Source organism: Pezoporus flaviventris, unplaced genomic scaffold (assembly GCF_033815535.1).
Source record: "Pezoporus flaviventris isolate CSIRO_AGI_PZ_B2104156 unplaced genomic scaffold, CSIRO_AGI_Pfla_v1 ptg000047l, whole genome shotgun sequence".
Classification (NCBI taxonomy): Eukaryota; Metazoa; Chordata; class Aves; order Psittaciformes; family Psittacidae; genus Pezoporus; species Pezoporus flaviventris.
The window spans coordinates 14,155,207-14,171,638 of NW_026892595.1; the positions used below are offsets into that span (position 1 = coordinate 14,155,207).

At 37.8% G+C, this 16,432-nt stretch overlaps 1 protein-coding gene across 5 annotated transcripts in view; it reads right to left on the bottom strand.

Annotated features, from left to right (window-relative positions):
• LOC133276965 (ATP-dependent translocase ABCB1-like) overlaps positions 1 to 16,432 on the bottom strand; it is a 55,105-nt gene that overhangs the window by 10,523 nt on the left and 28,150 nt on the right. For 3 of the 5 annotated variants that reach the window (XM_061468389.1, XM_061468392.1, XM_061468388.1), the window contains 8 exons: positions 15,949 to 16,119; positions 13,417 to 13,578; positions 11,903 to 12,085; positions 10,854 to 11,000; positions 10,430 to 10,534; positions 7,619 to 7,696; positions 6,155 to 6,238; positions 3,721 to 3,924 (listed from right to left, as the gene is read on the bottom strand). In XM_061468389.1, coding sequence (XP_061324373.1) covers positions 3,721 to 3,924; positions 6,155 to 6,238; positions 7,619 to 7,696; positions 10,430 to 10,534; positions 10,854 to 11,000; positions 11,903 to 12,085; positions 13,417 to 13,578; positions 15,949 to 16,119 — 1,134 coding nt within the window. The other 2 variants (XM_061468390.1, XM_061468391.1) reach the window with 2 other exon arrangements.

Genomic DNA, 16,432 nt, shown 5'->3' on the forward strand with positions numbered 1-16,432 from the left:
CAAAGAATAAATGGGGAGAGGCTTTTTTTTTTTCCACAAAACTGACAATTTTTTTTAACATCCTAAAGCCTATAAAAATTCAACCTGATTTTATATTTCAATTTTAGAAAGCATAGAATAAATACACACCTATTGTACACAAGACTGTTACTGCATTTGGTGTGTTACATAGCTCATATTTTACATGAAGGTCTTTAAGAACTAGTGTTTCGGAACACTGTGCTTCTCTGAAGCTAGTTCCTTGAATACCCACTGTTTTGAGTTCATGCTTAGAATTCAGCAAAAGGCCTTTTTCTACACAAAGCTTCCTGAACTGAGCACTTACACAAAAAGCAGGAGAGAAGCTTCAGGGAGAAGCACAGCTACTTTTAATAAGTTCTTGTACTACAATAGGCCTGTTAGTCTCACTCCAGTGCCTGGTAAAATCATGGAGAAGGTTATTCTGGGAGTTACTGAAAACCCTTGAGAGACAATGCAGTTGTTGGTCACAGCCAGCATAGGTTCCTGAGGAGAAAGTCCTGTTTAACTTGACTTCCCTTTATGACTAGGTCACCTATGTAGTTTACCAAGGGAAGCCAGTGTATTTGTGGGGCTTTTTTTCTTTTTTTGACACTGTCTCTTACACTATCCTTCTGGACAAGATTTCCACCATACAGCTAGGCAAGTGCATAACACGCTGGGTGAACAATTGGCTTGGGCTCAAAGAGTTACAGTAAATTGGAGTTACATCAGGATGGCGGCCAGTCAATAATGGGTTCACCAGGGATCAGTTTTAGGGCCAGTGCTCTTCAATGTTTTTATAAATTATCTGGGTGCAGGAGTAGAATGTATCCTAAGTCTGGTGATGATACTAAATTAGGAGGAGTTGTGGACTCCTTCAAGGTTTAGAGGGGCCTTACAGGGAGACTAAAGAGCTGGGCAGTTACCAACCATATGAAATTTAACAAGAGCAAGTGCCACATTCTGCACCTGAGACAGGATAATCCTGGTTACACATACAAATTAGGGGAAAGATAGAGCAGCCCCACAGAAAGATTTGGACGTTTGGGTTGATGGCAAATTGAACATGAGTTAAGTGTGCCCTGGCAGTCAAAAGAGCCAACTGTGTCCTGGGGTGCATCAAGCACAGCACAGCTACCTGGTCGAGGAAGGTGATTATCCCAGTCTACACTGCAACGGTGAGGCCCCGTGTTGAGTACTGTGTGCAGTTTTGGACATTTAAATAGGAGAAGGTCATTAAGCTATTAGAGTGTGTCCAGAGGAGAGTGACCAAGGTGGTGAAAAGTCTTGAGGGCAGGACTTATGGGGAGCAGCTGAGGTCACTTGTTTTGTTTAGCTTGGAGAAAAGAAGGCTGAGGGGTGACCTCATCACAGTACACAACTTCCTTAGGGGGGGCAGCGGAGGGGGAGGTCTTCCAGAGAGCTCCAGAGAGGATCTCCTCTCTCTGGTGACCAGTGGCAGGACATGAGGAAATGGAACGAAGCTGTGTCAGGGGCTGTTCATACTGGACATTAGGAAAATGTTCCTCACTGAGAGGGTGGTTGGTCACTGGAGCAGGCTCCCCAGGGAAGTGGTCATGATGCCAAACCTGTCAGAGTTCAACAAGCGTCTCTATGACACTCTTAGTCATATGGTTTAGCTTTAGGTAGTCCTGTGAGAAGCAAGGAGTTGGATCTTCCAACGTGAGATATTCTATGATTCTGATTCTATGAACAGAATGAAATTCTGTTGTGAAAATTGACCCTGTAAATTCATTTACAGGACATCAAAGTTATGGCAATTCACCATACAGTTCAAATGCCTATATTCTAAAACGGGGAAAAGAAAAAATATTCTCCACACTACACTACTAAGTTTTCTAAGGTATCTAAACCACAGACCTGAAAATATTTTTCTTCATGAACTGTCACCAAAGATTTTTCAACTGTGGTACTGTTATCTTTGTTCTAAAATATAGGGATATAATTATCTTATAGCCTCAATAATGCTTGTGCCACTGTTTGAAAATTTGCACATAATTGACTAATCCACTGATTTGAATGCAATAACACAATGTTAATGATTACAAAGAAATTAAATATTTTTTTTTCTTCTTAGTTATATTGTCTCACCAATACCCAAAGGAGTAGTCATTTTGGTTCGTTAGTAGCATAGCTTCAGCAACCTTTTGCAGAAAGCAAATTTTCCAAATAGAACACCATATTCACTGAAGAAAACTGCTTTTTAAAAAAATGGTCATTGAATAAAATGTCTGTAGGCTAGTGTAGTCTAGGTAAAATCACATATTTTTGTAACACTTGTGTTAATTCTTCACAATCCGCGACATTATGAAAGGCTGTAGTCCCTATTCCAAGAATTGTCAACCTTTTTTCTGTTGTATCTTACAACAAAACAATATGAAATAAATGCTCAGTCATTATAAAGAAGAAGCAGAAGAAATGTAGTCAGCTGGAAGGAAAGGAAATGCATCCTTTGGCTTGTATGAAAAAGCCCATGGAAAGATCATTATGTACAATTCCCTGTAGACTTGGAGGGACAAGGACGTTTTTCAGCATCTTTATCTACAGACATAATAGAAGGAAACAAAACCTATTTAGTAGATAGGAGTTATGGGGCAGAAGGTGAGGGAGGTGTCAAATCCAGATTAAGACATATGATTTAGGTGTCTTAAGATACCAGTGTACTCAATGGATACCCATTCAACAGAAGCAGAAAGCAATCCAGTTGCCTGTGCATTATGTGCCTACCAGTCTGTTTCTGCAGGACTGTTGACTGAAGAAGGAAGGACTCTAATTCAACTGCCCACATATCAGTAGCTTGCGCCACTGGAGATCCTCTAGGATACTCAAGACATTTGGGTAAGGCATGGCAGATATGACATAAAACATAGAGTAAATCCATATCCCTTTGAAATGGCAGCTAGAGACCACCCAGAAACCATTGCATCTCCAATAACTGTAAGAGGACATTAGACTGCTAGCAAATATGCAGACACAAACATTTAAACACTAAATCTGGAGGTTAATATCATTCCTTATGTGCATGGCTTTAGATAAACTACTTTCTTCTCAGCAACTTTAAAAAAACAGTATGACATATGAGGGGATTTTAGAAAAATTTTACCTTGAAGAGAGCAATATCCAGGAAGTGATGAAATAGTTGTTCTGTCCCAGAAAGGTTTTTGAAATGAATTGACATTAAATGTGTTTATCTAATTTCTTAAACAAGAGTCTAGCCTTCTCAATTTTCAGTTCTTCCACTCAGGAAATAAAGGAATGGAAAACACACCAAGAAACCAGTAGATATATATGTATTATCCCTGCAAACATTAATAAAATGAAAGAGAAGGGAAAAAAAGAGCAGTATAATATATGTAAGACAGATTACATGCCAAAAAGGGATGACAGAAAAGAAATAAGAGAATGTCAAAATGAAATTGTAAAATTAGGAAAATAGAGATGATCAGAACAGGAAGGAGAAAATAATGTGCCAGAGGAGTGCTTAGCACATTCTGGGGTTTACCCAGAATAAATAACATTCAATTATTATTGAAGAAGTGTTATGCTCTGTAGGTCTACAAGTGTAACTACATAGAGTTTAGCTGTCTCTGGAAGTTATATATTATGATATGTTCTTGTATTTCAAAGTAATACATCCATCAACAATGCTTTGGTAAATATGACTGTAGACATTACAGAAACAAACTTCTCTAGACCCACCTTTCCTGCAGCTTCCAGCTCTTCTTTATCTTTTTTAGTATGCCCAGCCAACATCTTTATTTCAATCATTCCTGCCAATGCAATGATTGGCACAACAGCTAAAAGTAGTAGGGTCAGCTGCCAGCCATAAACTAGTGATATAATAATTCCAGTCCCCAGGTTAGCTACATTTTGGGTAATTAATGCCAATCGGGCACCAGTTGCCTGGAGGAAAAAAAAAGACATTTCTTTCTAAAGTAACTGCATCTTAAATAAGGAAAGCATTTTCACCTATAATATTCTTGATTCTCAAGACATAATTTAGAACGTCTTAGCTCAGTTTTGCTATTTTTCAAAATGGGAGTTTCTTAAGTGATCGTGTAAAAAATCATCTAGATCACACTTAATTCTGCTCTCTCTATATTCTGATTACTTAAATTTGCACTGTAATTTCTAAATTCTGCTACTGAAGCTGAACAGGCTTTGCCCATATCACGTATTTACATTTACAGCTAAATATTAAGATCTGTCACATTTTGTAGATCATGCAGCTGACTTTAGAAGTCATCACCCAATGAATAATAAATTTAAATATTTAACTTCTACTGTGGAAATAAGGCCAAAGATATTACAGAACTCCTCAGTTCAGTGAAAAAGCACATAACTTCATGGAGCGGCAAAAATTTACTTACACGTACACAAATAATTCCATTAAGTACTCTTTAGATTAATACTAGAGACCCCTGAAGGTCCACAAATTTCTTCTAAAGAATCTCCAAAAAGTAACAAGAGGAAGTCAATTGCTACTATGCCCATTTTTCTTTTTAATATAAGGAATCCATACAATCAAAAAAATAGTAGGAGGTTATAAACTGAACAAATTTAGATGTGCAACTTCAGGTAAATAAGATCTCTCTAAAGAGACTTTTATCTAAAGAGATTCCCATTGAATTTGTTTGATAATGAAGATCACAATACGGCACAATAGTAAACTTAAAAAAAAAGTTTACTTGGAGAATATTTTGTCAAACTCAAGACTGTTATCCAACCTTGGAAGAATCTTGGAGCAGGTTCTCCTGGATGGCATGCTAAGGCACATGAAAAACAACAAGGTGGCTGGTGACAGCCAGCATGGCTTCATTAAGGGGAAATCCTGCCTGATCAATTTAGTGGCCTTCTATGATGAGGCTACGGAACTGATGGACAGGGGTAGAGCAGTTGATGGCATCTACCTGTACTTGTGCAAAGCGTTCGACACTGTCCCACACGACATCCTTGTCTCTAAATTGGAGAGACATCAATTTGGTGGATGCACCACTCGGTGGATAAAGAACTGGCTGGATGGCTGCACGCAAAGAGTTGTGGTCAATGGCTCAATGTCCGGCTGGAAACCAGTAACAAGTGGTGTCCCTCGGGGATCAGTGTTGGGACCAATCTTGTTCAACATCTTTGTCGCTGACATGGACAGTGGGATTGAGTGCGCCCTCAGCAAGTTTGCCGATGACACCAAGCTGCGTGGTTTGGTTGATAAGCTGGAGGGAAGGAATGGCATCCAGAGGACCTTGACACGCTTGTGAGGTGGGCTGATGCCAACCTCATGAAGTTTAACCATGCCAAGTGCAAGGTCCTACACCTGGGTCGGAGCAATGCCAGGCATGGCTACAGGTTGGGCAGAGAAGAGATACAGAGCAGCCCTGCAGAGAAGGACTTGGGGGTGTTGGTCGATGAGAAAATGAACATGAGCCGGCTTCAGTGCGTGCTTGCAGCGCAGAAACCAACTGTATCCTGGGCTGCATCCAAAGGAGCGTGACCAGCAGGTCAAAGGAGGTGACCCTGCCCCTCTACTCTGCTCTTGTGAGACCTCACTTGGAGTATTGTGTGCAGTTCTGGTGTCCTCAACATAAAAAGGACATGGAACTGTTGGAACAAGTCCAGAGAAGGGCCACGAGGATGATCAGGGGACTGGAGCACCTCCCATATGAAGACAGGCTGAGCAAGTTGGGGCTATTCAGCCTGGAGAAGAGAAGGCTGCATGGAGACCTCATAGCAGCCTTTCAGTATCTGAAGGGGGCCTATAGGGATGCTGGGGAGGGACTCTTCATTAGGGACTGTAGGGATAGGAAAAGGGGTAACAGGTTCAAACTTAAACAGGGGAAGTTTAGATTGGATATAAGGAGGAAGTTCTTTACTGTGATGGTGGTGAGGCACTGGAATAGGTTGCCCAGGGAAGTTGTGAATGCTCCATCCCTGGCAGTGTTCAAGGCCAGGTTGAACAGAGCCTTGGGTGACATGGTTAAGTGTGAGGTGCCCCTGCCCATGGCAGGGGGTTGGAACTAGATGATCTTAAGGACCTTTCCAACCCTAACTATCCTATGATTCTAACCAGTCAAACCCAAGCTGCAACTTTATTGCATACTAGTCCAAATATGAAAATTCGAAACAAAATTTTACTTACTCCTTTCACTTGTGAGGCATCATTAGCAAGTCTTGTAGTTAATGCGCCAGTATTATTTTTAGTATTATCAAACCAGCTCATGTCCTACAATCAGAAACATTTTTCTTAGGACCAGTTTTTGGACATTTCACATAGACCACAAAGTAAAACCGAGGTCTAGCTAATATAACTGAGCTTATTGGCAGAAAAATATGTATCTGGCAGTGCATCTGTTCTGCATATTTAATTACTCTAATCCCTTCATTGCACAGTGAATGTTTTTAGAGAAAAGTATACACATGTGGATGGCCTGATGTGTACACTGTCACTGCTGAGAAGGAAGAAGAGTAGCCTGGGGGATTCCCAGATCCAAAATTTACCCTCCCCCACTACTGCGGAAAGTGCATCTGCTTGGAGAAGATGACTCTTCAGTCATACTCCTTCATAACTGCAAAGCTGTTTGAGGGTGAATTAAGTGTATGGCATTCTCAGGGCAAAACCTCACAGCTCATTGCTTGTTTTGAAGGGCTTATTTGGAAGCTATGAGACAAACCAATCCATCCAACTGGTCTATCTCATCAGTCAACTGCTGGGGTCAGGTACATAGTTTAGACACCATGTGATCAAATATCTGATTGAAACTTTCATGGGTAATATGTATTGAATGAAAACCTGGTGATGCAATGCAGGCAATTGTGACCTCAAGCCTCAGTTGTAAGATCGTTCTTTCATTAGTTTTTCAGCCAGGCTGGTCTATAAATGAGTTTTTCAGACTACAACAGCTCTTTGTCTGCATTGCAAATGGTCATGTTCAAATGAATCAAATTCTGTGTCTACGTTTAGCTTTACATGCAAGACACAACCCCTCAGAAATACTATATTGTACATTTGAAAATTTAAAATATTGATCCTGAAATCATGCAAGATTAAGGCCAATTTAGATAATTAAATTAATTACTTAATACCACTATGAAATATTTCTAATTCTCTGAAAGTGGCTTTGTATTAATACACAACTGTAGATTTAGGAACTCTTTGAAGGAGACATTCAAGAACTAAATAAAACCATAATTGTACATATTGCAATTTAAATCAGACATTTGAACTAAGAGTTACAATGTAAGCTGCACTGCTATTTCATTTCTTTAGAGAAGAAAGGGCACCAAGAAAGCAAAGCAGGTAAATGAACAACACATAATGGGATACTGCTGGTGCATAATAACCTATCAGGCCATTGTAATTTGGCTGTAAATCTAAGTCCTTGCAAGGAGTACATAAAATGCTCTTGTACTTGCATTGATTTAAGACTCTCCTTCTAAGGGTACTTTGCTTAACCAGATGTAACAAACCAAATTGGTTTCTAGACTGATTTAAAGAATATTATCTGTAGGAAAGTAATAGCATGACAGAATTAAGTTATTTTATGGTATCTATACAATTAATCAGTTTCAACACCCTAGAAATAAAAATATTTATTTTCTTTACCTGCCTAAGCATTGCTTTAAATGCCATGAATCGAAGCCTCATTGTAAGAATTTCTCCAGCTTTGCCAAATGTGAAACCCTATTTGAGAAAAGATACAATGCTTAGCATACTATTATATTGTTTGTGCTTATTCAATAAATATTTTAGATACATTGTCTCTACATCATCAGAGTACAAAATACTGCAGTCCTGACTGCACTAAGCAAATATAAAAACAGGCTTAATATTCATCAATTCTAATAGGTTCACAGTACAACATTCAAACAATATTTATCAAAAAAAAAAATGCAGAATATAGCATTACTTCCCAGCACTGCTTCACCACCATACTTCAAGGAATCAAGTAATCACCCCTTTGACTTCATTTTTGTATGAGTTGATCGAAGTCAGATTTAAACAAGTGGCTTTTTGGGCTGCTCATTTTAGATTAAAGACACCGTAAGGCAACCTGAGTTCATGGAAGTCAAATGCAAATTTCCCATTGACTCCAACAGTAAGATTTCTTCCCCATGATCCTAACACAACCTGACATAGCAATCAGCAGTAATACATCAGTGATGTTTTACAATGACTTGTAGCCACATATATGAATCAATTAAAAGATCAAAAAGGAAACATGCAGGTTAAAATTTTGGGAAGATAGATACACTCTTCCTACATTTTTCTATGACATCGTGGTTTACAATTAGCTTTGTTTAGCTCACTATCACCTTTAGGTGATTACAAATACTGATTGTTTGGTATCTACTTTTGTGAAATTGAATACTGTTAAAATACAAACAACGGATGGAACTGTACTATGCTATACTAGGAAAAATTATCATGGCATATTCCAATTAGCAAATACTTCTCAGTTAATTTTGATCATCATCTTTTCTGTGTCAGTAAATTTGCACAGGTATGTGACTTAGAAAAAATCACAAAAGAACATCAGAGAATGGGCACTATATAAAGAAATTATGTTTCAATTTTTCTTCCATTCTCACTAAATGAGAAGGATCAAGGAGGGACCTTGACATGCTTGTGAGGTGGGCTGATGCCAACCTTATGAAATCTAACCATGACAAGTGCAAGGTCCTACACCTGGGTCACAGCAATCCCAGGCACAGCTACAGGTTGGGCAGAGAAAAGATTCAGAGCAACCCTGAGGAAAAGGACTTAGGGGTGTTGGTCAATAAGAAAATTAACATGAGCTGGCTTCAGTGTGCACTCTCAGTGCAGAAAACCAAGTGTATCCTGGGCTGCATCATGACCAGCAGGTCGAAGGAGGTGATCCTGCCCCTCTACTTCACTCTTGTGAGACCTCACTTGGAGTATTGTGTGCACTTCTGGTGTCCTCAACATAAGAAGGACATGGAACTGTTGGAACAAGTCCGGAGGAGACCCACAAGGATGATCAGGGGACTGGAGCACCTCCCATATGAAGATAGGCTGAGAAAGCTGGGGCTGTTCAGCCTGGAGAAGAGAAGGCTGCATGGAGACCTCATAGCAGCCTTCCAGTATCTGAAGGGGGCCTATAAGGATGCTGGGGAAGGACTCTTCATTAGGGACTGTAGTGATATGACAAAGGGTAATGGGTTCAAACTTAAACAGGGAAGTTTAGATTGGATACAAGGAAGAACTTCTTTACTGTGAGGGTGGTGAGGCACTGCAATGGGTTGCCAAGGAAGGTTGTGAATGCTCCATCCCTGGCGGTGTTCAAGGCCAGGTTGGACAAAACCTTGGGTGACATGGTTTAGTGCGAGGTGTCCCTGCCCATGGCAGGGGGGTTGGAACTAGATGATTTTAAGATCCTTTCCAACCCTAACTATTCTACGATTCCATAATTTGGGATGTCTCATCTCAATAAACTCTTACCACTCAAATTTGAAATATTATATGAACATTTATAAATTAATCAAACCTATCATAGCCATCCACAAGCCAGTCTTCTATACTCAAGGCCTTCTTGAATGCATGTGCAAAAAGAAAATTCCATAAGTAAACACTGAGTTTTTTGCAAGAGATTATTTATGCTGCTGTCCCAAGTGCGCTTCATTATTTTGCTGTGTATGCTCATTCAATGGATAAAACTATACAAACATTCAGAAATTATAAACCATACTATAGATGAAAATATTACAATGCCAAAGTTTGCACTTGTATGATTACTACTTTACCATGGCACTCTTGGAACAGTTAGATATATATAAGAATTAGGGAATTTTATTTAAGAAATTGAGATGGCTATAGAAATCAGTGAGAGCATGGTATAGGTATTACTGTTCAACCGTTAGTATTTAAGCAGGAAGAGCTGAATATCAGCATGAAGGGGTTTACTTGATGAACTGATCTAGGGAATGTTCGGGCGCACTCCCATAAGGTAAGACTTGAATGGGGAAGGGGTGAGGGGAGTAAAATTTGAGAGCTTAATGCAGGAGACTGGAACATTTGAAATTATAACAGATTCAAATAGGCCCGAGAGTGAGAAAGGAGTGGTATAGTGTAAAGGCTTGAGAGGTTGGCTGTTAGGTGGCAACGTAAAAAGAGTGAAAGAATCCAAAGTTTCATGCCAAGATGTGTTTGACTTGTGAAAAAGAGGGAAAGTTCTGAAGTTAAGAGGTCAGAATAGGTTGGAAGGTCTCTAACACATGAAAAGCTCCAGGTCAAAAAAGATATAGCTCAGCACAAGGCACATCTAGAATCATAAATGCGGGTTCTGTTTTGAACTGGAGAAATTGTATTAAGAAGTCACAAATTTTTAGTATATTTTAGATCTGGTTTCTAAAACATGACAAACGATCATAATAAAGGTAAAATAATAAAACATACCTGAACAAAGAAAGTAAAAAAGGAAACGATCCCAAGTACTAAAAACAGCACTGAATATAAGTTGCTCTTTTCTCTTAAAACTTTCTTGTCTGTTTCTGAAAAGATCTATAAAATAATAGTTAAAACAACTTTTTTTAATCAACTAATAATCTAAAATACTTCCATTTTTCTCAGTAACTATGGTAGTCATTCGCATTAATATAAAATTTGAGCATGAGTTACATATGATTAGAGGTATAACAAGTGAATTTCAGACTGTAGCAAGATTTTTACAATTTTGTAAATGTCATATAATTCTTCATATTTTTGTAAGATTGCTTCATCCACTCCTCAGCTTCATTATGCAGTGATTGTTTAAGACCTGCCTTTATTTGAAATAAATGTTGTGGGCTTTATAGATTTTGCATGTTTTATTCAAACTTACCCCTATAATTTCTGAAAATATGATTGCAAATGCAGGTTGTAAAACTCCATTGATAATTGCACATAAAGTTCCAGCTACAAAGTATGGCCATTCAGTTTTGTTCAACTTCATAATTTTCAGAAATGAAGCTGGAACTAATTCTTCATCCTAAAAAATGGGAATTTTGTTAGGACAAACATATATCTATTTGGAGAAATACAGAGAAAAAAGATTAGTATAAATTTCCTATTCCTAGAATCTACTCAGAGGAAGTTAAAATGTATTTTTAATAACAAGAATAATTAACTTATTGTATATTTATTATTTTAATACAAGGAAGGAAGAGCTGTTAGAATATGTCTATAACTCTTGTCATCATGTTTTAGTTTATCTATATAATTTTCATTGATTGATACTACTGGTATTGGTCAGTGGTTACTGAACTATTCATTCTGGGCATATTGCTCTGTGTAATCCATAACTAGAGTACTTCAAGTAATTGTTCATTAAGCAATTTATAGCAGCAAAGTATTTGTTGCAAACATGAAGGCAATCGTATTTGTTCTACGTTTTTTTTGTAAGGTTTGTTGTAAGAGTTGTATGTGCACCAGATGTCCTGTCTCTGATCCAAAAATGAATGTTTAGACTATGTTAGTATGGTATGCAAATACCTAGTATAGTGAAAGGTTTCCCTGCCCATGGCAGAGGGATTGGAACTAGATGATCTTAAGGTCCTTTCTAACCCTAACCATTCTATGATTCTACAATGCTATGATTCTATGTAAGTATATTTCTTTTACAGCAAATTAATTTTCAAGAATAAGCTCATCCTTGTTACATATTTTTAAGTCCCCATTTTATTTTTATAATCATTCATGGTGATAATAACAAAACAAGATATGAACAGTATCAGTCAAAGGCTATTTGAATTAGAAAATTCTCATTATTTTTTACCCCTATCAAATGTGTCCTTCATCTTGTACATTTCTAGAGCAGGACATTGAATTTAATTTTAATATACTTTGTTGAAAGGAATCGAAGTTTATTAACAGCTCTGCAAAGATACTTACAGGTGAACTCTTTTTCTCATCAGTATCCCCATTTTCTGCTCCGGGCTTTTTTGTATTTCTCCGAGTCGAATGTCTTCTCAATCCTCTTGTTAAGGATTCTTCAAATTCTGGTTCAGATTCACTTTTTTTGACACTAAGTGCATTCTCATATTTTTCTGATGATGGAACTTCAGCTTCTATTGACTAAAAGAGGGAAGAACATGATGCTAAGATTAATTATGCATATACTACTTTGAACTTTCAAAATTACGAGGTAATCAAGGTAAAAATAACTGTCATTATTTCAGTGGAAAGATATATGGGGAAAACTGTATCTAATGCTATAAAACAGATACAAAAATCTGTATTATATTTGAGTATATCTCTATCTTCAGAGTTTAATTCATATATAAGAATATCCCATCTCTCAAGAAAAGGCTTGTAGTATGTGTAAGGCAGAGGAGTGGAAGTAACTGCTCTTTTTTATGAATTAACTCCTAACAGAGTTTTAAATAGAGTGTAAATCATTTGCACTCATCTTAGGATCTTTTTGAATTATTTCTCAGTGGGTACACTGTTTACTCATGAAGTGACAAAAAGTTACTCCTTTTAGTACAGAACACTTAATTCTTGACTTTGAATGTAATAAGGAAATTCTGGGTGGAACAAGTCAAAAAGAGGTTTTGGCTGAAAAATCAGAACAGTCTGGTAAAGAGCCCTATTTTTGGTCATAGTTTGCCAATCCCTTTGACAGAATAAATAAATATATATGCAGCACTGAGGTATTTAGTTGTAACTGAATTCAAAGTTGCCTTCAACATGTATTTCTTTTTTTTTCAGAAAACTTTTATTTCTTACTGCTTTTTGCACTACTAATAAAAATAACTTATTTTGCTTTCTCTCTTGTTTTTGTTATTTTCTCTTTTATTAAGCTCAGTTATAACCTAACTATAGCAAAGGACATTGGAAAGTATCAAAATATTTTGTTATTCACTTAATAACTAAAACATTTCTGTTATTTACATTCATTTCCAACCTGGCTACATAACTTTTAAAGCATACATATTTCTGCATTCAGCATAGTTGGAATCTTTTTCTCCTATTCCTTCATTATTTTATTTTTGTTTCACAAAGAAATTCAGTGTGAAGGATTATAACCAAACATCTTAAAATGCATGCTCTATTCCTCCAATATCAGCTACTGTATTTTACCTTTTATCATAGGCTAACAAAAAGTAATGGAATAGCAAACTACTGGAGTCAGCTGCTCTACATTAACTGCATAAAAGGAAAATATGAAATAAACCATAAGCTTAAATCCCTAGGCAATTAAAAATTTACTGTGCTGGGTTTAAATAGGTCCAGTATCAAAACTAGTTGTCCTCTCTTTCAAGTTATTGCTCTCCTTTCAAAGTAGATTTTTTTTGCTGTTAACACAATATGCTGCAGAATTTCTCATACTTCTGTTAGCATACAGTAACCATGGGCATGGAATACAAAAAACAAAATGAGGCAACAGCTAGAAAGAAAAGTACCTGCATGTTAACGAGTTTGTAGTAGATTCCTTTTCTCTCAAGCAATTTAAAATGATTCCCTTGTTCTGTGATAACTCCACCTTCGAAGACAGCTATAAGATCTGCATTTCGGACTGTTGACAGTCTATGAGCTACTACAACCGTGGTGCGCCCTTCCCTTGCCTAGAAATAACAATATTTAGTATGAGCATTTCTAAATATATTAAAAATTGTTCATTTTCATATTAGAGTTGAATAAGACCCAAGGGAAACCTTAAAATGGTTCACATAAAAAATATAACTTTCAAAAAAAATTTAAAAACCAAATTTCAGTAGGTATCTTAAAACAGAAATGTAATCTTTAGCTTGGAGATTAATATTAAAGACAGTCTTTCACTGTGGCGCATAACACTACCAATTTTCAATCACAAATATCTAAACAAAATTCCTAATATTTCAAATTTTAGAATGTTACAATGTTACAAACATTAAAATTTTTAAAATGCTAAATGTTCTTCTATTTAAGCCCATAGCTGTTCAATTAAACCTTAAAATCTGTGAAGGAGTTTATACTCAGAAGCATTAGAAAATATTTCAGACTGACATTTAAAAAATGTCAGTGTTTTAAGCTCTAAGTCACTGACAACTCAAGTGGCTTTATTGAAAATAAAATTCTCTATGATTCCATGTGAAATTTCCATTACCTATCTTTGGATATTTATATGCCTATCACAAATAATGTATCAAATGTCACAGCTTGCCATTTTAATTACTTGGCTGTATTAAAATGATCAAGCAACTTTTAGTTTAAATAATCAAAGTAATGACCCCAAATAGTGGAACTTTGTTGGAACCTGGATGGAGTTCCTCCTCAGTGACATCCCTCAAGCGTCCATACAAGGACCAATGCTGTTTAATATCTTCTTATGGACATAGATAAATGGGATTGAGTGCACACTGAGCAAGTTTGTGGATGACACCAAGATGAGTGGTGCAGTTGATTTGCTTGAGGGAAGGGATGTCACCCAGAGAGACCTCAACAAACTTGAGGAGTGGGCCCATGTGAACCTCACAAAGTTTAAGAAGGCCAAGTGCAAGGCCCTGCACCTGGGTCAGGGCAATCCTCAATATCAGTACAGGCTGGGGGATGAAGGGATTGAGAGCAGCCCTGCAGAGAAGAGTTTGGGGATACTGGTGGATGAAAAACTGGACATGAGCTGACAATGTGTGCTAGCAGCCCAGAAGGCCAGCTCTATGCTGGGCTGTATCAAAAGAAGTGTGGCAAGCAGTTTGAGGGAGGCGATTTTGTCCCTCTACTCTGCTCTTATGAGACCCAACCTGTATTGTGTTCAGCTCCAGAGTCACCTGTACAAGAAAGATAGGGACCTCTTAGAGCAGGTCCAGAGGAGGGCCACAAAAAAGATCAGAGGGCTGAAAGACCTCTTACATGAAAATAGGCTGAGAGAGTTGGGGTTGTGCAGCATGGAGAAGAGAAGGCTCCAGGGAGGCCTTACTGTGGCCTTTCGCTATATAAAGGGGACTTATAGCATATGTGGAGAAAGACTATTTACCAGGTACTGTAGTAAGAGGATAAGGAACAATGGTTTTGAACTGAAAGAAGGTAGACTTAGATTGGATATAAGGAAGAAAGTTTTTATAGTGAGGGTGGTAAGACACTGGAACAGGTTGCTTAGAGAAGTTGTGTATTCTGCATCATTGGAATTGTTTGAAATCAGGCTGGACAGGGCTTTGAGCAACATGGTCTAGTCAAAGATGTCCCTGCCCATGGCAGTAGGGTTCAATTAGTTGATCTTTTAAGGCCCCTTCCAACCCAAACCATTCTATGATTGTAGGAGTCCCTAGGTCTTCTGCAAAGGTTTGTGAGGAACCAAATTTAGAAGATAATGTGACAAAGAAAAATAACTTCTCTACTAAGTGTACTTATAGTAATAATTCTCCTCAAACTGTCTTTATCCAACATCAGTGGGAAGCAGAGTATGATTGAGCAACTTCAGAATGCCATTTGGGGGTATAGCCCCAGTATCAATATAAAGACTCCTGAGTTGTTTCAGGGATCAGCTGTGCCTTAGTGAGACAGCTCTACATTAGGAACAAAATAAGAAGTATTTAAGTGAAGCAAATGCTTCCCTGGAGCATGTCCTGCCAAGTCACTGCAACAATCACTTATGACATGATGGTAGCACTTATCTTGTCTGTCAGTCTTCAACAGAAGTTAATTAAGTAGGTGATTAATAACAATATGCATGTGACTAAAGTAAGTGCAGGGGATGGTATTTACACCAAGAAAATGTTGAATTAAAGTTAAAAACACAGAAAATTTAATTCCACCTTCTTACTCAAAAAAATGACTACTCTCTTATAATACCTGCAGGATCTCAAAAATTCTCTGTATAATGAATATTTGCCAAATCCAAGTTTATCTTTTATGTTTTAAGAGTCTGTTTCTTGCAGCTCTTTCAACAAATGTTTTGGAGAAAAAGAAAGTAAGTATTAGGCTTCTCCGTGTCTGCTTCATTTTAGAAGCCTACTGACCTTGTCCAGTGCTGCCTGCACAACTGCTTCACTCTCAGTATCCAAAGCTGATGTTGCCTCATCAAGCAGAAGAATTTTAGGATTGCGAACCAGAGCTCGGGCAATTGCTATTCTTTGCTTCTGGCCTCCACTCAGCTGTGCCCCTCTTTCTCCAACGAGGGTTTCAAACTTCTACAAGACAACCACACACATTTCCAAAACACTCAGTGGCACAGTCCTTTCAACAGAGAAAGACAGTGTAAAGAAAAGCGACATCAGTGGCAGGAGCCCCAGCAGCTTCTCCTTCCACTAAACCGCTAAAGGATACACAACCACTTGGATATACCTGCCTAATCTTTTGTGTCCCTGGAACTCTAATAGTTCTTCAAATGCCCACCAAGTCATGAACTAAAGATATAAAATGACCATTATTCTCAAAAGTTATGAGGAAGCTGTTAACTCAAAAGTTATGAGCATATTCAGAGCTCCACAGATAGCTTCCGCT